The sequence below is a fragment of the Homalodisca vitripennis genome, chromosome X (genome assembly GCF_021130785.1).
Source record: "Homalodisca vitripennis isolate AUS2020 chromosome X, UT_GWSS_2.1, whole genome shotgun sequence".
Taxonomy (NCBI): Eukaryota; Metazoa; Arthropoda; class Insecta; order Hemiptera; family Cicadellidae; genus Homalodisca; species Homalodisca vitripennis.
The window spans coordinates 125,602,914-125,627,548 of record NC_060215.1 but is presented as its reverse complement, the minus strand read 5'-3'; the positions used below and the strand labels follow the sequence as shown (position 1 = coordinate 125,627,548).

The following is a 24,635-nucleotide window of genomic DNA, read 5'->3' as shown; positions in this document are numbered from 1 at the left end:
ATATGTTTAGTTGCTAAGAAGAAAGTTTATTGAATAAATGTATATTGCATTTTTTGTCTTATGTAGAGTATTTGTCGTTTTTAACTATGCATTATATGTTAAACTTTATGTTTGTTCATTATTGGCCTATCTTACATAATTTACCTCTTTACAATTACATTATATATATACGAGTATACATACAAGTTTTAGTTATAAAGTATGCGTATTTATATCCCATTTAATGAAGTTAATACTTCAAATCTAAACAAAACATGTTTTTTTTTTTTGAGGCAAAATCTTGCTTAGTTTTTCTGAAATCTCAGAAATTGGTGGTCTTTCAGGTCTGGGACGTGTTTTATTCCATATTTTTAGTTCGTATTACATAAAATACAATAAATTTAACAACTATCTTTAGGCCATAAATGCATCAGATTCGCTTTATATCCGTCCTTTACTAGAAAATCAGGCGAAATCTCTCGCTAGTCGTAGGTCGCTAAGAAAGCGTTTCCGGACATATTTGTATAAAAAAGTTGTCATTATTTTGATGAGACGAAACTACCTGAGAATGTTTTCAAGTTAGCCGTAGGACACACTGTATATTACACATAACAATATTCATTAAATACATTAGCACTGTTTTTGGATGTGTATGTTATTATTATGTAAAATATATGAAGAATCAACTAGCGACCTTACTCTATGGATCTAGTTCTTATTTTTCAATGATTATTGATTGTTTGTAAAAGTGTCTCCTGAAGAGCTAGACTCTAATCCTCTAAATTTATTCGTTTAACATAGCAATTATTGCTGGTATTGGTTTGTAGTTCTTCCATCTTTACATATTTTTGGAAACCAGCTAAGAATTAAATGCTATGAAATCTTAACTTGCATTCTAAAATAACTTCAAAATTATTAAAAACAATTAGCTGTTAGATAGAAAAAGCGTTATGAATATTCTGTCAATATATATTCTACTATATTTTTATTCTATTAAAGAAAATTCAACGTTTAAACACGTTACAGATGGTGTATTTCGCTTATAACCAATTCTCTTTTACAACAAACCCAATGTATACAGTAAAACCATAAATTATAAACGGAATAATAATTTAGTTATAAAAAATATTATTATAATTATAAATAAAATTATAAATTCAAAACAACAGTCGGGCTTAATATATCACGGTATGTTCTTGCCAGAGAGAGAACAGATCCACCTGACACAATCTTTGATTTTATCCGTGTTCTTTTATTGTTATCCCGCATACGATAATAGCATTTCGAGGTAGATATTGACAGAATTCAAATTAAATAACACGGCTGTCTGTTTTATTTACAATTTACATAAGTATGGCCACTTATCTGCCCTTCGAAGGGCTGTAGGATTGTTGCCTATGGAAACTGTATGCAGACTGCAGACCTGCTACCTAATGCAATCCTGTCTCTTGAATACTTACTTGAAGATAAGAAAAAATAATCGTTACTTCACATGTAATGTACATATTTGTGGCACTTTTGAATAGTTTATTTATTTCTATCGTGTAATAAGGTTTAATACAATTTAGTTGTAGAGTGTATGAAAATATTTTGTATCATACAGATAACTAATGGGATAGCTAAAGTTTTTCTTACAAAAACTGGACCTTCCTAGTAATATTATGTTAAAAGATTTAATTTTATCAAACGAGATTTCATGAACAAAAATCTCTTTCTTAAGTATAATTCGTGTACGTACTTGCAAATTTGCTACCGAAGTTCAACGAAATATTATTTTAGCATATTCAGTACTACCAAACATTTGTAAATTGACTCTAAACTTATTATTTGAAATTTATTTAATTGTACTGTGAAGGAATTAGAACAATAACGATTAACTTGCAATACAAATGTAATTTATCTTTTAAGACTAAACTTATTTATCTTTTAACTCATTAAGCTTTACAAAAATAATTAGGACACTTGGACTGTGTAAAAATGGAAAGGAAACAATATCAATTAAAGACTAGAGAAGCACAACTGAAATAGAACAACTAGATAATAATTAATGGAACTTAAAGAAAATGTTGTAACCCAACCAACGAGTAAGTATAAAAGTAACAAGCGTCCCCGAAATTTACCATGCAGTGTAGCAATAAAATATAATTATATAAGATTTCGCCCAGATTTCAGTGCCACCGTTAAAAGGGAGCCCTATTAAATTATTTTGGGCGTTACCCAGGACGTAAAGTTTAGTGTATATTATGCAAATTAAACTCAAAAATTGAATAAAATTGGTACCAGACCTCTAGCTGCAGTAATTTTTAAGATATCTGAAGAAATACGCAAAATTCGGTGTCCAAAAACAAGTTTCATTTAGGTTTCAAGTAGATTAACTTTGTTAAATGTGTAACAAACACGTAAAATTCTTTAACAAAACTTGTAAAGAATTTATTTCTTAAGATAATGATGTAAAATAAGCCGATAAAAATTAGACGTAAACTTTAAGAAAATCAATTTTTAATTAAATAAATAACGTACGAAGAAGAGACAAAATCGGTTACACTTTTTTTCTTGCTGAACGTACATGTTTTTATAAACTTTTATTTTCACTTACTATTGAAAAAAAAAATAAATTCCAACAAAATAACTAACCTTAGTTTAGTAACTGTTTCCCTCCTTCACATATATATAATAGTAATGTGAGAGTATTTGCACTGTAATGCTGACATTTATTTACAAATTGCGTTATAATTATAATTATTATAACGTTTTACAACCTATTCTGTAGAGGACAGTGTGGAAATTGGTTAAAACGTATTGTGCGTTCAATCTGTGGTTCCTCGAGCCCACCTCATATCCTGGTTACCAATGGATGACACATTACAATTAACATTCTATGTTACTTTGTTAGGTATTTAAATTATGTTCAGGTTTTTTTTATTATTTATTTTTATTTTCTGCGTGAAGAAAATGTTTGAAATTATTATAAATTTGATCGTGTATGCTTAGTGTGAGAGTTATTATTCTGTTCGTGTTGCAACTGACTTGCTTTATTATGGTGTGTATCACTTGTTAATGTTATTATTTATATTTATAGTTTAGTAAGTGTATTATTGCAGTCTTTCTGGTCAGTTGTTTCTATGTCTTGTATTGTCAGCTATGCCATCTTATTGTGTGAAATATTGTGTCAAATATGTTGTAAGAATTATAATGGTTTACCGTTGGAAATAAATAAATAAACATTCGTTATCAGTTATGTATCGCGAGGCCAGCAGAGTTATGTTCTCGCTCTCTGGGTACCATAATCAACAGTGTATTGGATTACCAAATGAAAGATCACCACACATATTATCGTAGTGCTTGGTGTATATTATATCATATAAGGGTTAGTAAGAAAAAAATTCAAACTCTATTATTTAAAAATTAATTTTCATAAATAATTATAAATCAAAGTTAGATCACAGCTTAGCTTAAACTGATTGACAGTTAAACTCCTTATCCCATTATGTAATGCGCATTGCAATCATATTAGACTTTCAATTTTTCAATAAAACAAAAAAATAAAAACAGCTAATAATTAATAGAGTATTTTACAAACTCAAACTACAAGCAATTTTGTCACATTTTTGGTTTTAAAAAATGATAGAGCCTTTCCTTTTGTTAAAAGTTTTACTCAATATTTAAGTTAGAGCAGTCGATGTTAAATTTGGATTTTTTCCTGTTAAATTCATAAGTATTTTGGATAAATTCCCTGAACAAAATTAGGACACACATTTTATTCACCTTGTGTGAAAGTAAAGCTATTTATATTTCGATATTTAGGAAATTATCGTAAAAATACGTGAAATCAGATACAAATAAACATGACTAAATATAATATTCTAAAACTGTTACATGAGTTATAGCTTCAGGTGGAAACATTTATTGTTTTATTAAAAATGGTAATATGTTTAAGAAGCATTTCATTTCATTATATTATATTTCATTTTAAAACAGCATTTCTCTAAGTCGTAAATAAAAAAATAACGTTTCACTCCCTGAACATATAACTCACTCATATGCAGCAAAGGTTTAAAATGTTTATCTTCAACAGCTTTTATTTGGATCTTACAAAAATGTCCTAAATTTCTTACATGCAATGCCTGCAATTTCAATTACAGTATTCAGGGAAGTTATCTTTGAATGGGAAAGAGAAACGTCAGAATGTTAAAATCAATACAGGCTGTTACCGCCAACAATCATCATCGAAGCAATCTCAAACAAGGCATAAAATTTTTTAGTAATCTGCACTTGGTAATCGTATTGTTTCACTGAGGAAGTTTACCGGGTAGACGGCGGTTGTTGACAAAACAATGGTAGTTTACAAACAGCAGTTAAACAAACATGAAACATGTTTTCCAATGCCCCGTCCTTGCATATCGGCGCTGCTACCGTGGCTTCAACTCTGCAAGATGATATCTGTCTGCAAGTTACTGCGATTGCACATGAAATGAGTGTGGTACTCGGTGCGCCATTTGTCTCGATGATACATCCTATCTCTCGTTTAGAAATTGAGTTGAAATAATCCAGCAATGGATAAGATTTAATTTTGTGTTTTCCTGTGTCATAAATTGCCTATGACAGAATCGCTACTATTGTTCACACACAAAATGTAATTCTAATTTCGAACTTAAAATATAAGCTGATCATGACATTTCATTTATCTACAAAATTAGTTATTTCACTACAAAAATTCAAGGAAGCGAAGTGCACTTTTTTATTAAATAATACAGGACCAATTATAACTTTGAAATAATCACAGTCAAACGTAAAATATTTTGTTCCTTCATATGTTAAATCGTGTATTTTCATTTAGATGACATTACTATAGATCATTAGTGAGTTTATATTTGTTTCTACAGACAACTGCCATTTTACCATCGTACGGCTAATAGTTTTAACTCTTTTTTCGTGAATTAAAAAATTATTTAGAACAACGCAAAACTATATATTTCTGTGAAAAATCACCTGTACAGTCTTTTCGAATACACGGTTATATCATATTAATAAGTTGTATATTATACAAGAAAAAAAAAATCATAAAACCTAATTTTACGAATATCTTACAGGTAAGTACATTTAAGTGAAAAATAAAAACTTTAAATTAGAAAACTTTTACCAGACAATAATTAGTTCTAACAGTTTACCAACATAATTTATTAATTATATCTTATATGTCCACTTCTTGACATTTTCCTGATTGATATTTACAAAATATTTAAAATCTGCTTTTATTTTTTTATCCTAAAGTTATAATTTATTTCCAATAGTATATATTTCTGAAACTGAACGCTCTAAAAAACTAAAAGTATACCACTTCTTACTAATATTATACTTTAAAAGTTATAATGAGACGTTAAGTTTTGACTTCTTAGGCCTGGCCTATTTAAAAGTAATATTCTGTACTTAAGGTGTTATCCTTTATTCGTAGGGACATTTTTCTAAATTTTAAAGTCAAAATCTATTAAGATAGCTACTCAGAAAGTTAAAAGAATTTACTCTTCCCAGGAAAATGCAGTCTTTAAAAAAAGGAAATATAGGATTTTTGTAATTAGGCCCAATTCCAAACTGCTAAAATAAAAAAGTGAATTTCAACAGTATGTGTATGAGACAGCATAAGTACGTTATTTTTTTAAATTAATTAAATTTTAAATTTAAATTAAATATAAGAGATTTACTTATTTCAACTTTGTGTCTATAATAATATGTCATTCCATCCAATAATATGTTGTATGTATTAGCTAATATAAAATGTTCATATCCTTATCTTTTTTGGCCTAATTATAAGACGCCCTTAAATTTTGCGCACATCTTTTGAATCTCTCGTGAAACGATCAAATTGTTTTTTTTTCTATTTTGTTGTATCTGTAGAAAAATATCTTAAGGGCCATTGTTTAAAACTTTAGCACTTTCGAAGGCTGGGTTATAAATAACATTTAGGATATTTTCGTCATCTGCTTTAATTGGGTTTATGCTCTAAATGTTCATTTAAGAACTGTGAAGTATTTAATGCTTCACATTTTCTTATTTAAAGGCCGGAATCCATTCGTTTTCCAAGAAATTCCTAACGATTTTAACAAATAATTGCTAACGAGTTAATTCATCCATGAGGTTAGTTAATCCACGAGGTTAGTTAATGTATTGTACCACCCTTTTAAGTACCACAGATTTCAACTATTTCAGATTTTTTAGTTTAATCAAGTTTAATCGTGAAGTGTAACAGACACAATAAGCCATGACGGTTATTCGAATACTAACTATTAACGGTTTTCCGATAGAATTTCTTTCAAGGATTTAAAGAAAGCGTATATAGAAAGAACAAATTAATTATTATGTAAAAGCAACAAATGATATATCAACAATAGAAATGTGAAAATTATATTTACAGCTCATGATTCATTTCTTTAAAATACATTAATATTTATTTTCCTAGCACATGTAATATACCAAAACTGTCTAACACTTTGGAATGTAAATATATGTAATTTGATATAAATTTAATTTGCAGTTACAATAAAAGCCAGCTCGGGTGTTGTTTGAATAGGGTTATATGACAGTTAATGACTAAGTTTAAATTGTGTTTTACCTGACAAGTGTATGGAGATGTGTCTGCAGCTATGAGTTCACATTCACCGGTTGTCAGGAGGCAAGGGGCACGGTCGAGCAGTCGGCGCGCGGCGTAACCCAGCATAAGGCAGCTGGCACGGTCCGGACTAATGACGTATAGGCTTTAAATCAATAACATTTACAGCCAATAAACGTCTCACTGTGATTACCAATCATAAGACATGGAAGACACAGGTGTGGGGGGGGGAGAGGCACGAGAGGGAAATGTCGTGGGGGAGGGTCACCTTCACGGCGCAAGACACTGCACATGTGCCCAGCTTCACCGCCGAGCTCAAAACCTGTCCCGATAAGGTACAGCTCAAGTTGGGATTGGGCCCACAAAGTCCCCATCTTCTTGTCTACTGTACAGTATAAAACTTCCATTTAGAATAAACGATCTACCCGGTTCCGAACGATTGGCGTAAGCGCCAATACATAGACTAATTTTCGCATGTAAGAGCAAGAAAGTTGTATTAAGTGTTCATAAAGCCCATCACTGTTTCACCGAAGACATTTTTAAGGTTTATTGGAATAAACCTTATTTTCATCACTCTGTATAGTAATGGGATACTTTCAAATACAGCTGATATCTGCGAAAGATATCATTTACCTCTTACCTAACCCGGCTGATTTTCCCTCAGTTAAACATTACTTTCCCTATGTAAATAATTCTTTCCAAATCTCACTTTCCCTTTTTAATTAGCTGAAATTCATCATCGGGATTCCGTTATTTGTTTTGACACTTGTATTTGAAACCGTGAGGTAACACCAAAATGAACTCTAAAATAGCGTTTTGTTTCCTAATGGAATAGTAATTAATGGGATATAAAATTCCAGATAATATGTTCAATGATATTGGATCTTGATGAAAAGTATCGTTCTATAGTAGTCTTAAAATATATTATCTATAGTAGCGGGGCATTACTTTGGACAGTAATGAAATATACAACTCCTTGCCCATATGGATAAATGTTTTTAGCTTGGATTTAAAGATGTAGTGTAACGACTGAAACTTTATTCTCTAAGAACTATGTTAAAATTCATTAACACTTTCATGCCCTTACTTCATGGATATAGAGCTATAGATGTTTCATTTTCAATATGTGTGTAATATGTCTGTTAATATGCATAGACATGTATTTACGTTTTCTAAAGTATACTTTTAAATGCAGGTGCTATCTAATCGCCCATGAGTCCTGACAGCTTATCTAAAACCCCTTCCCTTATCCCTTCTTATCTGAACTGTTTATCGGCTGAGCTGAAAAACTTGCAGTGTAGTGTGATTGAGTTACAGAATTCTCACCAGAAGATAGAAGATCGCTGTGACGACCTCGAAAAAACTAACAGCAAATTAAAAGAGGAGGTTCGAGATGTACAACTTCATCTGCAAGACATCGAGCAGCATTCCCGCTCAGCCAACAAGGGGAAATATATATTATTGCCTAGAAAAGATCGCTCTCGCCATTACTGTCCCCTTCAAGAGAGAAGACTTCTCTACTGCCCACCGGCTGCGCCTGTACTCTAAAAAGCATGTCCATCCGCCGATAATCGCGCAGTTCGTCTCTAGGAAGATGAGGGAAGAATGGTTGACGGCTGCAAGAAGAACTAGAAATCTAAACGCTTCTGACATTGACTCAGCGCTGAACAACAGCCCAGTGTTCATCAACGAACACTTAACTGCGCATAACAAAGCAATTCTCGGGCGAGCACGGAGACTACAGCGGGAGAAGAAGATTAGTTTCGTAGGATTCTTCAACGGGAAGATCCTTTTTAAGGTGGCTAAGGGTGCTGAGACCGAACGAGTAACTATGCTTGCTGACCTTGACAAATTTGATAACACTATTCCGGCACAAGGTACACTGATTAATGTATTACTATAGTTCATTGAAATAAGTTGATCAGAGACATTTTTGTTATATTTTAATTATTATTTTGAGTACAATAGTAACACTTATACTACTTATATATAATACGTGTCTGCATAACTTGAAGACATATTATTTTTTAATATTCATCAAATAACAGAACATTATGATTTTCATGCTACACTTTAGTGTTCGCATTATGTTTACTAGCTTGTTTGAAAGTCTTACTTTAATTTAACAAATTGTATTACTATCAGTTTTAGTCAACCGTTTTAGTTCATGAAATATATTTATACATATGGCACCCAAGTACGATATTATTTTAGTTTTATTTTTTCGAGATCAACAGAATTTAGAATTGTACCAATATTAACAGTTAATTTATATTTAAATGAATTCTCAATTTTTAGTTTAATTTTTATAAAGTTGGTTTGGAAGAAATACTGTATATAATGCATGTCAACATAATATACATATTAGTAAATTATTCTAACTGTGTATACACATACTTTTTACAAAATCTTGAATTATTCAATCAATTATTTTATTTAATAAGTGTTTTCTTCCAATTTACATTTATGTTTATTACAGCTAAAGAAGTCAAGAAACTTCAGGTATAATCTATGTTTTAGTTCTACTCCTTTATAAAATAACTTTCATATTATTTCTTATAGATCAACACAAATCAATAACATCTGAGTATAACTATTAATATGCTTATGTGTGTATATTTATGTGTATGTATGCGTATATGTGTGTAAATTACATACATACAATATATATATATATATATATATATATATATATATATATATATATAAAGGAAGGCTTAATTTTCAATTCTATCGATATAAGTCTAATTTTTGTTTTGTTTATTATGCATGTCTATATAATGCATACGACAATTAATTATTATTATTATTGTATGTGTGTATTGTATTTGCATATTTCTCTTTTTCCAAAAATTAAAAAGTTTGCTCAGTTCATAAGTTTTATTTCCTTCAATGTATAAAATCGTTTTTCACAACAGAAGTAATGTAATTACCTATCATTAAATACTTTGATAATAATATTATAAAAATGTGTTTAGAGTTTCTGTATGTCGTTCTATATCCTGAATATCTACACAGTTAAATAATCATTGTTGTCTAGTTGTAGTAAAATTAATTTATGTGCCTACCTGAATAGATTTATTATTAGCAAGCTAAAAGTTTATATACAAGATTTTAGTTTAATTATACTTTTAATTTAAGAATGTTGTGCTATTTGTAACCTCACTACTATTTTATTGATCGCACATTCATATCATAACTATTTATTATTATTATTATATCTCTTTATTTATATTATGTATAATACTCTGTAAAGGTTAATGAGTCCTCAACTGGGTGGGTGGTCTGTGCCGAGGGTCCTGCTCATAAATGGTGAAGAGGAAGACTCTAAATTTAAACCATTGTTTAGAATTGTATAATATACAACAAGGTAGTTGACGGTGTTATCATTTACTTAAAATATCGTTTATCAGCTACTGCCTCACAAGTAACACTTGGGGACGTTTACGGCATTAACTTAGAATTCAAGTACTGCAACAAAACCTTTTACATGCTTGCCCTATACCGTACCTTTAACAGTGATTTTTTCTTATCTGAAATAGAAAATTATTGTAATCGTTTAGATAAGAGCAAGATGGGAATAATTTTGTGTGACATTAACATCGATTTACGAATACTTTAAGAATACTTCTACTAGTTACGCAATTTAAGAATACTTCAAAATGCGACAGATACTTAAACTGCTTACTGGAATCGTGATTTGTTCAATGTATAGATAAACCAACTAGAGTGACTAATAACTGCTCGTCTTGTCTGGATCACATATTTCTACGTTACTATGACATGAACGATGCACAATCAGCTGTGCTCCAGACTGGCGTGAGTGACCACTACAGTTCTGGCCTGACTATCACTGCCACTGCCACATCGCCTCATAATGACAACCATACTGACGACTCTACTACACAGTGCTATACTGACAATCATCTGCTCGGCCGTATTCACACCTACTTGAATTGGAAACCTGTTTTGAGTTTCCAGGATATCAAAAAATGCGCTAAACAATTTTAAAATGCAATATCTTATCTTATTAAAACTTCGTCAAAACCTTTAAATAACTATTCCACACGGTAAAAAAATGAAAACCATGGATTTGGTCAAATTGATTTACATTAGAGACAAAACAAGTAAGTATAAAAAAAAACAACCTTTTAATAATTATCTCTAATTATTATTTCGTAAATTACGGCACAATTTAAGCAAATCTCTTAAACAATTCAAAAAGCAACATTACAAAACTAAACTTGAAAATTATCAAACAATCCCAAAATATTCAATCGTAAGTGAGCTTGCAGGTAAAATTAAGAAGAGAGATTCTATTCCGATCTATAACATTTTACCAGATACTCCACATATAAGTAATGGTTTTTGTAAACAAGTAGCTAATGATTTTATTTCCTTTTTTTCCGCGGTTGGATACAATCTGGCTAGTGCCATCAATTCGAGTGGGGAGCCGGTTTTGAGTGATGCGGATTACAGATAGAACACCGTGTACACACTGAGCACTGTTACTGAACTTAATGTAATACGGCACGCGACTGGACTGCGTGGGGGATCCGCCCCTGGACGTGATGGTGTCTCGGATGATATGATAAAAGATAATATTTATATCTTCTCTAAGCCCCTTCTATACGTAATAAATTTAAGTATTTCTTCTGGCATTTTCCCAGATACTTTTAAAATCGCTATGGTCATTCCCTTGCATAAATGAGATAGCGTCTTAGATAAAAATAATTTCCGCCCCATCAGCCTTTTGAGTGTATTCTCCAAGATCCTTGAGCGTATAGTTAAAGAACAATTAGTTGCCTATCTTTCTAACATTCAAATCTTGTGCGAGTGTCAGTATGGGTTCAGAGAGGGCAGAAACATTTCTGATGCTCTTTTTTATGTTAACTGACAAATCAATGATGCTATATCTAACAACTTGTGCATTGTTTTAATATTTCTTGATTTTAGGAAGGCCTTTGATAGCATTGATAGAAATAGGTTGCTTCTTAAATAGGAGGCCCCTGGAGTTCGGGGTAACGCCCTTTCATGGTTCACAACCTACCTCACAAGTAGGCTGTAGACTACGGGGTGGTTCAGGGCAGTACGCTGGGCCCAATTCTGTTTTTGATGTGTATTAACAATATCTCTAAATTGAATTTAAATGGCAATCCTGTTTTATTTTCAGATTATAGCTTAATTTTAATAAAGGGTAACGATTGGGTAAATGCCCGTTCTAATTCTCTGCATGACCTCATGGTCTACAAAAATGGTTTGACGAAAATATTCTTTTATTAAATACATCAAAGACTAATTTTATACCCAACTTTCTCCGGAAGACCACAGACTATGCCCTCAGCGACCTCGTGGTTCATAATTATGGCTGTTACAACAATGAACTTTGTTCGTGTGAAACGATTGAAAATGTATCGTCAAATAAATATTTGGGTGACTTCTTTGTCAAGCGCTTACAATGGGCTGCATAATGTTGAATACGTAAAAAAGAGAGCAAGAAAATATATATTTGTGTTTAAATATTTAAGTGAAATTTTAAAGAAATTAAACTTGCTTACTTCGCCTATGCCCAATCGTTTTTCTCGTTTGAAATAGTAGCCTGTTGTGGAGCGTATAAAACTCTTTTGCAGCCTATCCAAGTGGTTCAGAAAGGAATCTCAAAAGCCGGTTTCAAAAAAATCTAGGAGATATCCTACTGATTTGATATAAATATATCAAGAAATTGCCATTCTATCAATTTGAAAAATCTTCATTAAAACTCTACTTGTTCATATTTATAAACAATTTTATAAAATCTTCTCACATTCTCATAACACACGTTACTCACGCAATATTAGTGTCTCATCAATGCAAATCAGTAACTTATACTCATCTACGAATTCTCTTTATATATCCATCTTCTGTAAAGAAATGTTTCCTTTAAACTATTTGTAGTATTTACGCTAGTAAATTTCAATACCGTATTATCTAAATACGGTTTTTTGGCTTGTGTATGTGTGTGTGTGTGTGTGTGTTTTTTGATGTTATATGATAATTAATCACCAGATTCAATTCGTCCTAAATCTCCAGGGAAGTAACTCTAGTCTACACACAGGCTTTTCTGCCCATGTAGGCTCATTTCCTAGGACACTTTAAATTTATGTGTATAATATTTTTATGTAAACATTTAACTAATTTATATTAATAAGAGAGTATCAATTTTTTAATAAATTTGCACGCATGTAAATATTTTTTGGAAAGAAATTATGATTCAATTCAATTCAATGTTGTGGTAATAAAGGAAAACTTTTAGATACTTTTTTATAAATAACGTATAGTCATTACTACAAGAAATAGTTAATAAGCGTTTAAGCGAGTCTTAATTAGATGTTTAAGATGAGATACATCCCACATATCCACGATTAAAAATAACGGTGTAAACGTGTTTAGGTTAAAATTTATCTTCTAGGAATATCATTAATATCACCTAGGAATATCAGGAATATCACCCGTAAGTACAGGTGGCTCTTAAGTGATGTTTTAGGTTGTTACTTTCTTTGTTTAAAGTTTAAGGATTATGAATGAAACAGCATTTTCAAATCATTTGTTATCGTTCATTGATTCATTTTTATTACAGCACGATGGCAAATGTCCGGATAGTTTTTTAGACAAGAACATTTACGAAGTACGAAAGTATTGGTGTTTCTTAAAGCATGATTCACGGCTGTATTGAGGAAATTGTAGTGTATGTGGGAGTGCGTGGATAAGAGGTAATCACAGATCATGCCTTATCTACTTGTTAAGAATCACGTACTACTGCAATGAGTGATTGTGTTTGTCGTTCTTGGTTCTTGCACAATGAGCAATTTACACAGTACCATTGTGCTATTGATTTCCATCACCTCTCATCGATATTTCACGTTTAGTACGGGAAACATAGGAGAGTGTTTACAGTTCAATATCGTGACACTATGAGCTGTTTATGGTATTCATCTATGTTCAGGTAGTCGTATAACAGGGATAAAGCTAATATATACTCTGGATGGAAGATACATAATAAGCTAGAGCTTGGGTACACTATACTCAGAATTATTGTTACACTAAATGTTGGCCAGAATATAACTCAAAGAAAATCCGCGTTATAATAATGTTCCTAGTCCCATGTATAAGCCCCACATACATATTAACAGTAACATACATAATTTCCAATACAAACATCAAAGCTACAATGTAAAATAGATTAGCGTGTATATTAACAGAAAGGTACTTGTATAAGCCTTTATAATAAATATGGAATAATTATGGAATAACCTCTATGTACAAGAATGAAGGAGTTTATGTCGCATTATGATGCATTAAGTATAGTTCTTGAACGAATAACAAAAAACTACGCAAAGAACCAAACTGTTTTGAGAAAGTTTATACAAGTTGCGATAGTCGTCACGGTTGAAACTCCCAAAGAAAAGTTCACACTATGCGTTAAAGCAATTTTGTTTTAGATGGAACAACATGATTGTATTTGTCTCTAACTATACAATAATTCATTAATAAAAACAATACAAGTTTTAAACATTTTCCTTTGTCATGTTTACAAAATGCTGTTATTACATTGTTAATTCCTTGACATATAAAAACTTAACTAAATGAAGTTTGACAAACTTTCGTAATTTCAAAACGTAAATTTATTTCAATGTCAGGAATAACTTGAAACTATGTAATAATGGTTTAGAATTATTGTATTGCATTAGTAAACCATTTTTAAAGTGTATTGTTAATTGCGGATGATTTGAATAGTTGAATACTTACCAACTAGGCATTTTGTTATTTCTTTTTTTATCTTAACTAATTTTGTTTTAGTAATTAAAATTCAGTTTTTAATTATATTTTCTATTTTGTAACTCTTTACAGTCTCGCGCAATCATTGTCTTAATATAACCCATTTTACTGTGCACTATTTGAAAAAAAAACTTGCAGTTCAATTAAATAACGTGAGGTACTTTCTATCTCACATAATACATGTTCGATAATAATTTATAGGTTTTGATTTATGATTTAAAATCTTTTATTTATATTTAACTGTTTTATTCTTCTAACGACTGAGCTGATTTTTACATCAAATTTAAATTCATATTTTATAGAATCCAGTGTTCGTATTTTTCTTAATCTATTTATTTATAGTTTAGATTGCATATTTATTATTCATACTTAGTTTATTTGTCTGCATTAAAAAATAAAAAGGGTTTTGTAGTGGATTAAACTAAATGAGAATTCCTCTATTTCATATACTAATAGTAAGTCACGGGGAAGTTACTCATTGAAAACGGGCGAGGTTGTTTGGCACTGCCTCGGTAGAAAGAAACCTAGATAGAACGAACATTACGACAGTAAACACTAAACACATTTGCTCACATACTGTTGCTATGAGCGTATATCATCATCACCCCAACTGCGTATTTCATCTCCAGTTGTCCCACCCACGGCTGAGACTGCTGTGTCAGCACCGATACCGCTTTCACCGTTGCCCGTCAGTGAGACTTATCGGACAAGCCAGCCGCTTATACTCCAATGTTATACTCCACCACACTCAACTTCAACAGCGTCTACTCCGTCCAATCTGTCAGCTTTAGAGGAGGAAAACCACAAATTAAAACTAGAACTGCAAAAACTGAAAGAACTGCACAAAATTGTTTCGGACTAGTCTTAGAATATGACAATTGCTTGCTGACATTTACTAACGAGGTGTTGGTTACTGGCAAACGTCAACCACGAAGAAGACTCTGAGACAGTGGATTGTTCCGGTCAATTTGAACTGGAGTCTGACTGGTGAACAACGAACATATTCCGGCACCTTGAACGATTTATCACAGACTGGCTTGTAACGCCCGCAGTGATCCAGCCAAATTCCCGTACCGCCATGATCTGTCCTTTTCAAATGCCAAACTCGACATGGATAACATACCCTCCTCAAATAGCTTTTTTATTTACCCATCATAGGCTATTATTTCTAGGACAAGAGTGATGGAATAACATTAATAGTCTTTTCAAACTACAAATTGAATATGAAACTTAATCTCAAACTATTTGGGAAAAATCGTACCGAAATATTGTCATCTTGTAGACATACAGACATACTTTTCCGAACATCTCAGCTGTAATTCGTTTTCTTAAATTTATTTTGAAATTTTTTTAGTCATATTATTAATTTTACAGGTAATTTAGGTTTCCACCTGCAGTTTTTAATGATTTTGGAATAAAAACATTCTTGTTTAAAGGGCGATTATTACATAAAACTAATTAAACTTTGAGAAATAAATATTAGTAGTATAAAGATTTATAAATTACATGTCATCACTTTAAAATAAATAAAAAACTCTATTACTATCGAATCCATATTTTCATTATCAATACTGTGTCTATCAATATAATATAGATATGTTTTAAAGTTGGTTGGAAAATGATTATGAATTTTGGAACATTTACTGGCGTGTTGATATGACTTGAGAATAAAGTCAAAACCCCGGTAAAAAGAGACGAAACCGATGAAACCAGGAAGTGGAGTTGAGTGAAAGGACGGGGAAAGGAGGAGGAGAGATCCATTTCTCGCAAAGCCTTTTTAACCAATAATAATACTGTCAAGCTTATGTTTGTATTTAGAATGTATATTTTAATCACGAATAGTATAGTGTAGACAGTGGGTAACGAGTAATAAAAGGAACGGCAAGAACCTGTCTTCTCTCACCCATCTTCCAGGATACATCTATGTCGAACAAATGAACATTCGGACAAACGATAACCCCTGTACAATTTTAAAGAAATACTTTTGAGTCACTGGCTACGATATTCAGATATATGTCCGTTGCAGTACACAAGACTGGTTTAATAAATCTTAAATCCATTAATCACCCTTTTTCTGGTTTCTGAGAGTCAAAGAATGTAAATTAAACTAATTCCAGACACTTTTGAGGCTTTTTCATACCGCACTCATTATATTCTGCCGAGCGACGTCTAAGTTAGACTTATCTCGCAATGATATAAAAAATATTCGGTAGAGTTTTTTTTTTATTAAAGAAAACTAAAAAGATGCAAACAATATATTTTATCACGCCTTGATACATATAGGCATAATGTATTTTTTAAATCAACTATTATCAAATAATTTATATGTATTTTTATCAAATGTTGAAGATAACTATATGATAATTATACGTAATACTGGGTTATAACAATTCATTCTTTTCCTTCCGCTAATGTACACCAAAGTGAAACTACAATTAAAATATTCATTATACGGTATGCGCAGGCAAATACAGGATATTCCGCCTGTGGTAATCTGATGCCTTGATGAATGTTTCTTTAGATCACTTTATATATATATATATATATATATATATATATATATATATATATATATATATATATATATATATATGTATATATATATATATATATATATATATATATCTTCCTGAAACCTCTAATTGATTTAAATTTATTAGCAGTTTTGCTCATTTCTATAAGAGATTAGTTATAAAATAAAATAATACAAAATCTATTGTTCTTACAGTTAGTAAATTTGTGACCTTCAGAAGGTAAACGTGATTTGAACAAATTTGTAGTTGGTAGACGGGCTTATGCTCAATGATGTAGTCCAATATTTCTTCATCACTTTAATAAACATGACAAGAGGCAAGTCGAAATAAGAGAAACTTTCAACAAGAACAAAATGTATTTAGAAACATGTTGTGTCAAGGACCTAACAGCTAGAGCTCAGGCATTGTGCGAATCATTAGGCCGGTAAACCTTTTGGCGTGGGTTCAAAACTGACTAAGCGATGTGAAATTCTTGACACCGTTTCGGGGGAACTGATATTTTCCGCACAATAACATAACAAGAAGTGATTTATTGTTTTTAAATAACAATTTTAAAAGCCTTGGCACAACTTCTTAATGCAGTTCTATAAAGGAACAGCTTCACTTTGCTCTCATAGATTCATCCGAATTGGAATTAACGTTCATCTTACCTATTAAGAAGTTTTAAAAGTAAAAGCAATAGTATCCATATAGTATTGAAAATTATGAAACGTTAGCTTGAGTGCCTTCATTGTTTCTCGGCCATATTATCGATAGACTTTTCCCGCTTTGTCACAAATAATCTGTTTTTCCCAACGATAAGTTCATTCTCAAAATAAACTGTGGTTGTTATTGCTCATCGGTTCCTTAGTGAGAATAAGTAAAATTTCCAAGAAGTGGATACAATTGATGACAGTATGTTTATACAATATGTTATGCACTTACATACTGTACTTTGTTACACTATACTTTACTTTGGGAAAATCAAAGAGCACCTTCTACTAAATTTTACAGATAAATAAAATTTAAATTAAAAATCCCAACCCCTAAACCAATGGAATAAGAACAAATAACAAATCTAAACAAATGCTAATGTTCACGATCATCAATATCACATATAAATCTTTATGGAACTGACAGTCATATTTTAATATTTTATATAATAAATGGAAAGTGTATAAGCTGTTTCGCAGATCTCATTGTTATTTTTCCTACGTCTGTTTGCCCTGTTCGTAATAAAAACCCATTGGAAATCAATAACTTGAAATCTTTAAAAGAAATATTTGTGCATAACGTTCATGGAATTCATATTAAATGCAGCTTACAACGGTTATATGAAGATTGGGTTGTACCTTCTACATAGCAAAAAATGCCGCTAAAAAGTTTTTCAAGTATACTTTTTTGTGTGTAAGAAATATATTAGCCTCTAAACTTAAAACTTCGTGATCTTGTGAAGTTTTTAAATAGAACACACGACATAGCCATTAGCTACCTTAATAGCTGGAAAATGTATGTAGAAAAAGTTATACTTATAGTTACATGTTTTATGGTAAATTTATATGCGATTGTTTTACGATTTGTTGTTCTGTGGTAGTTGTAAGTTGTAGTTTTAGTAAGTCAAATTATTTACTCATTATAATTAAATACAGCAAAAGTTATAAAAATATTCTACACCTTATCTTTTTTACAAATCGATCATCAATTTTATCTGTGATTCTTGTGATGTTTATCCATTTGTATTGTTGTCTGGCGTAGTACATAAATCATGAGCCGACACTGAATGTTGTTTTTACCAAAACAATTTGTATCTAAATATTTTAACATTTTACTGTATCCCTCGTATACTTTCATACCATCTATACACACAAATGAAGCCGTCACTGATTGATTCACCACGAAACCTCCAAAACCACTGTGACGATTTACATGAAACTATGTACATGTAGGCCTATTCGTCCTCTGAGGTGATCGCAACTAAAGAGGTTTCAAAATATCTTGGTTTAATATTGGAAAACTGAGTACTGTTAATTAGAATTTTCCTAACATTTAAAATTGTTAAGACACAAATATTACCATATGGTCCCACATGGATAGATTCTAGAGGACAACAGCCGAGGGTTTGGTAGTCACTCAAAGTGTTTCACCCGTTTGTCCGGTGACATATTGAAAATAGTGAAGCATTGAATAGTTCAAATGCAATGTTTTGTATGGGTGTGTGTTAAATTGATTGTTTATTGTAATATTTTGTGCCGCCTACAAAACTGTACGTTTACAATAACAAATTAATAAACAAATACAAATTTGAGAAACATAGGGTCAGCTACAAGTAAATACTTTGATTAAATATTCATACTATTCTAATCTATAATGTTGCCCTTTAAAATAGATTGTAAACTTTTACAATCGCTTGTAACTACTAGTCTGTCAATAAGTACACGAAACATAAACTAAAATAAAGACATCGATACTTTCACCCGAAGTGAACAAATAAATTAGTTAAACATATTATTTTAATACTACAAATGTTTGGTTTTATATTAATGATTGAACAGTAAATTAAGAAAATCAACGTTAGACGATCAGGTATGGACACTAACGAATACAGAATCACTATTCTTCAACCTAATATTAAAAAACTATCTGTATATTTTAATTTTATATATTTTAAGATACGCATCTCATAAGGTTAGGTTATGTATCTGCAAGTATGTCAATGTAATTCGCTAAAATATTGAATATTTAAATGCAACATTTTCTATGGATGTGTGTTAAATTCATTGTGTATTGTAATATTTTCTGTCACATTTTTGTGCCGCCTACGAAACTGTTTGTACCATCACAATAAAAAATTAATAAACAAATACAAAGTTAAGGAACATAGGGTCATATACAAGTAAATAAATTGATTAAATATTCCTACAATTTTAACGTACAATGATATTCTACCAGTACAATGGTATATATTTAACTACCAGAGTATTAATATCTACAAGAAAAATAAAATAAAAGAAAGACATCCAAACTTTCATCGGAAGTGAACATATTAAATGGTTAATCATATTATTTTTTTAAATACGAGTGTATCGTTATATATTAATAACTAAACAGTAAATAAATAAAATCAATGGTATATGATAATGTATGGAAACGAAGGAATGCATAATCAATTTTCTGTAAACTAACATTGACAAATTACCTGTCTATTTCAATTTAATATATATTTATTAAGAAACCCACCTCTTGAGGTTAGGTTACATATCTGTAAAAGCGTTAGTTAGGATGTATAAAGAATAATTTAACTTTACAAGTATGTTGCTGAAAATATAATACTTAAATGAAATATAAATGTATGGATGTGTGTTAAATGTATTGTTATTGTAATATATTTTCCCACATTTTAGTGCTGCCTACAAAACTGTTTGTACCTTCAGAATAACAATTACAATGTTGAGGATAAAAGGGTTATCAACAAGTAATCACTTTAATTAAATATCCATACTATTCTAATCTGTTACCTTTACCTTTTGTATATATGTTATCTTTTGAGACAGATTGTAAGCTTTTACAATCGCTTTTACCTGCTAGACACGACACTTGTTTAATAAGTACACGAAACATAACATAAAAGAAAGACATGGAAACTTTCATCTGAAGTAAACAAATAATATAGTTAAACATATTATTTTCATAAACTACGAATGTTTTGTTTTATATTAATGATTGAACAGAAAATAAATAAAATCAACGGTAGACGATCTAGTATGGAAACTAACGAATATATAATTAACTGTCTGCAACCTAACATTAACATATGTGTTGTAAATTTTAATTTAATATACATTTAATCAGAAACGCAACTCTGGGGTTAGATTATATATCTGTAAAACCGTTGTTTTGGATTTATGAAGAATATTTTAAGTTCCCAAGTCTGACAACGCTACATGTTGAATAGTTAAATTCAATATAAATGTATGCATGTTTGTTGATTGTATGTTACATTTTGTCTTTATTTTAAAGTGTTGTGCCACATTTATGGTGCTGGCTTCAGAATTGTTTGTACTATTGCAATGAAAAAAATACTTAGCAAATACTAAGTTGACGAACATAGGGTCATCTACAAGTATACACAATGATTAAATATTCTTACAATTCTGACGTACATTGTTACATCTTTTACAGATTTCAAACTTGTACAATCGCTGTACCAGACTATTAATAAATACATGAAATGTAAATTAAAAGAAAGACTTAGAAATTGTTATGCGAAGTGAACACATTAAATAGTTAAACATATTATTTTCCTAAACTACGAGTGTTTTTTTTATAATGATTGAACAATAAATAAATAAAATTAACGGTAGACTATCAAGTATGAAAATTACGAACACATACTCGATTGTCTTCAACCTAACATGGACAAATTACCTGTCTATTTTAATTAATTATACATTTATTAAGTAACGCACCTCTTTAGGTTAGGTTTTATCTCTGTAAACCGTTATTTAGGATTTATGAAGAAAACATGTCTGTCACTGTAGTTTGCTACAAATTGAACAGGTGAAAGCAATATAAATATATGGATGTGTGATATATTTATTGTAGACGATCAAGTATGAAAATGAAATACATAACTGATTGCCTTCAGAGAAACATTTTCAAATTAACCGGAAATTTTAATTTAATATAAATATATTAAGAAACGCTTCTCTGAAGTTTAGGTATTAACTCTGTAAGCCCGTTATTTAGGATTTATGAAGAATAATTTTACTTTGCAAGTCTGCCACTGTAGTTTGCTAAAATTGAATAGTTAAATGCAATATAAGTGTGTGGATGTGTGTTAAATTTATTGTTTATGGTATTTATTGTGCCACATATATAGTGCCGCCTTCAGAATTGTTTGTACCATCATTATAACATATTAATAAATAAATACACAGTTGTATAACAGGATCCTCTAGAAGTAAATACATTGATTAAATACCTATACTATTCTAATGTGTAATGTTACCTTCTTATTTTAAACCTTTATAATTGCTTGTAGTATTACCATATCTATAATTACCAGACTATTAATAAATACACGAAACATAATCTAAAGAAAGGACATAGAAACTTTCATCCGTCGTGACCAAATTAAATAGTTAAACATTTTACTTCCATAAACTACGAGAGTTTTAACTAATGATTGAAAAATATGGAAAGAAATCAACGGTAGACGAACAAATATAGAAATGAATGAATACATAACCGATTGTCTTTATTAAAATTATTTGTTATTGTCTTTAACAATAACTAAGTTATTGTTAATTTGATTGTTACCTATGATTTGTAACTGTCAGTCTTAATTTAATATATAATTATACATTTTCTTGGGCTTTTGAAAATTGTTGTACTGCTTTCTTTAACTTGTTTATAAGCTGATAATATTGAGCTGAGGGCAGGCCACATTTTCCTTCATGCCACCCTTCATGACCATTCTAGGCTTTGTAAATATGTTGCGTAACATGGTTATTACCACCAAACAACAAAAGCTTAAAGCTAGAAACCCCAATGTAATTGATACATTTTAAATTGAAGATTAATCAAAATAGGATAATAATTTGTACACTTTTGCCAAACATGGAATAAATACACAGATCAAAGAACCATTTCACAAACACTTGCAAATTTTTAAATAGTAGCCGTATTCCGATAATTTTCATAATTTGTACAATTATGCGTAGTAAATACAAAAATAACTAATACTACAATTGAGGAGTCTTGTAGCAATTTGAAAATACTTATAAATACCATTAAATGTAAATAATACCATACTTTTTCAACTATTTATTTTTGGACTAGGCCTTTCGAAAACAAAAAATAATTTGAAGTCGCCAGATGATGAAACCTTTTTTTCGAAAGGCCTTGTCCAAAAAATAAATAATTTGGAAAAGTATTGTATTGTATTGTATTTAAATTTAGTAGTATTAAAAAACAATGCCTAAATAAGTATATATGTTTCCGAACTACATGCACGTTCATATTTACTAGGCGCATGGATTGAATAAAAACATATCTTCATGTAACCGCATTGTTTGTTATATTTTTAATACTAAAGGATGTCATAAAAACTGCAAATTAATGTAACTTGTTAAGTTTTGGACAGACACAGTTAAAATTACAAATATAATTATGTACTCTGTTATAAATGAACACAAGTACGAGTATAATACTGGTGTAATAAGTTCAGGAGGGCAAAAACAATAAAGATAAACAATAATGAAAAAAATATCCCATAAGTTCTTTGTTATTGTATGTAGTAACGGAAGGTTTTCATAATATGCTCAAGATATATTTTTATAGTTTTACACACAATCAATGTCGCAGTGCACACAAAACACTAACAGATATTATACAGAACGATTAAAATCAGTTACATAAAATGAAATATACACAATGAGAAACTTTATTCGTAACACACATGATTTCTAGAATGCTTTTAATATCGTATATGTAATATAATACGCAATTAATAAAATTTTTAAATTATGCTTGATTCAAAGCCCAACACTTAGAAGATTCATTTTTATATTTACACCAAATATTCGTTATTGCAAAATGAGAATAGTTGATCTTACCTGAAAGATTTGCAGCCAACACACTCGCGGACCCGACACAGAGTGAGTATAGCCTCAGACTGACTACGACTAGCGACGTGTCGCTCGGACATGAACCGTTCAGTTGGAACAGTTCAGGCAGGTGAATGGGTGATCCGGATCAGAGCACTTTAAGACCCGTTCACTCCGAACGTATCGTTCCCTCTCCTACTGAATAAAGTTTATGTTTTCTTCCAAATCAGATTTAGTTTTTTTAAGAATCGTTACAACTTTACAATATAAAATAATATTAGAATTAAGTTTATTTTAAATCACTCATGAAAAAAATAGCTTAAGATTATAGAATTAGCCTACCTAAAGTTATAGATAGACTCAATGCGTTATATATTACAGTAGGTCCCTAAAATCGTGCACTCGTTTCTTCCGTTCATTCGTTCGTTTTATTCAGAGGCATATCGTTCAGTTATTTATTTAGTTCAATAGTTCATTTCGTTCAGTCGATCTTTCGTGTACTGTTGAACGAATAATAATAAACCGGTTCCGTAATACTCGATGGGGCAGAGTAGGGTACCTTGTTATTTCAAAAGTAGTGGGAAGTGAATTGGTTAGATGCCTAGAATATGCTGTTATTTATAAAAATACATTATTTTCAAACTAGCAATGTGTCTCTTTGATTTGTTTTAAAATTTGCAAAGAATCCAACTTATGATAGATCAAAGATACATCAATCAATAAGTCCATTGTTCAATAATAATAACATTTAAAATATTGAGTAAATTATTTTATAATTTACAATAAAAATTTGTTTAGTCAGTTTCGATGAATATGTGTACATTTACTAGATTCCGGATACAATACATGTATTGTTATATATCTATACATTCACTGTGCGATATGTTTTTTCTTCCCCTATTCGTTCACTTGTTTGCAAACGCATCCTTTCGTTGACTCGATCATTCCGTTCAGTCGTTCATTTCGTTCATTCGTTCAGTCGTTCACACGATGACCGGTATGACACTCTCTAGTAGGAAGATTCAGTAACTCTGGAATGACCGGGTCAATTGAATAGATCTTTTGAACGAGTCCGACAGTGAACGATGCCGACTGAGCCGGATCAGTGAGTAACAC

At 30.7% G+C, this 24,635-nt stretch overlaps 1 protein-coding gene across 1 annotated transcript in view; it reads right to left on the bottom strand.

Moving 5' to 3' along the window:
• LOC124369610 overlaps window positions 1-23,620 on the bottom strand; it is a 107,911-nt gene extending 84,291 nt beyond the window's left edge. The window contains exon 1 of the mRNA XM_046827660.1: window positions 23,529-23,620. Coding sequence (XP_046683616.1) covers window positions 23,529-23,620 — 92 coding nt within the window. The remainder of the gene's footprint in view (window positions 1-23,528) is intronic.
• Between the last annotated feature and the right edge of the window lie 1,015 nt (window positions 23,621-24,635).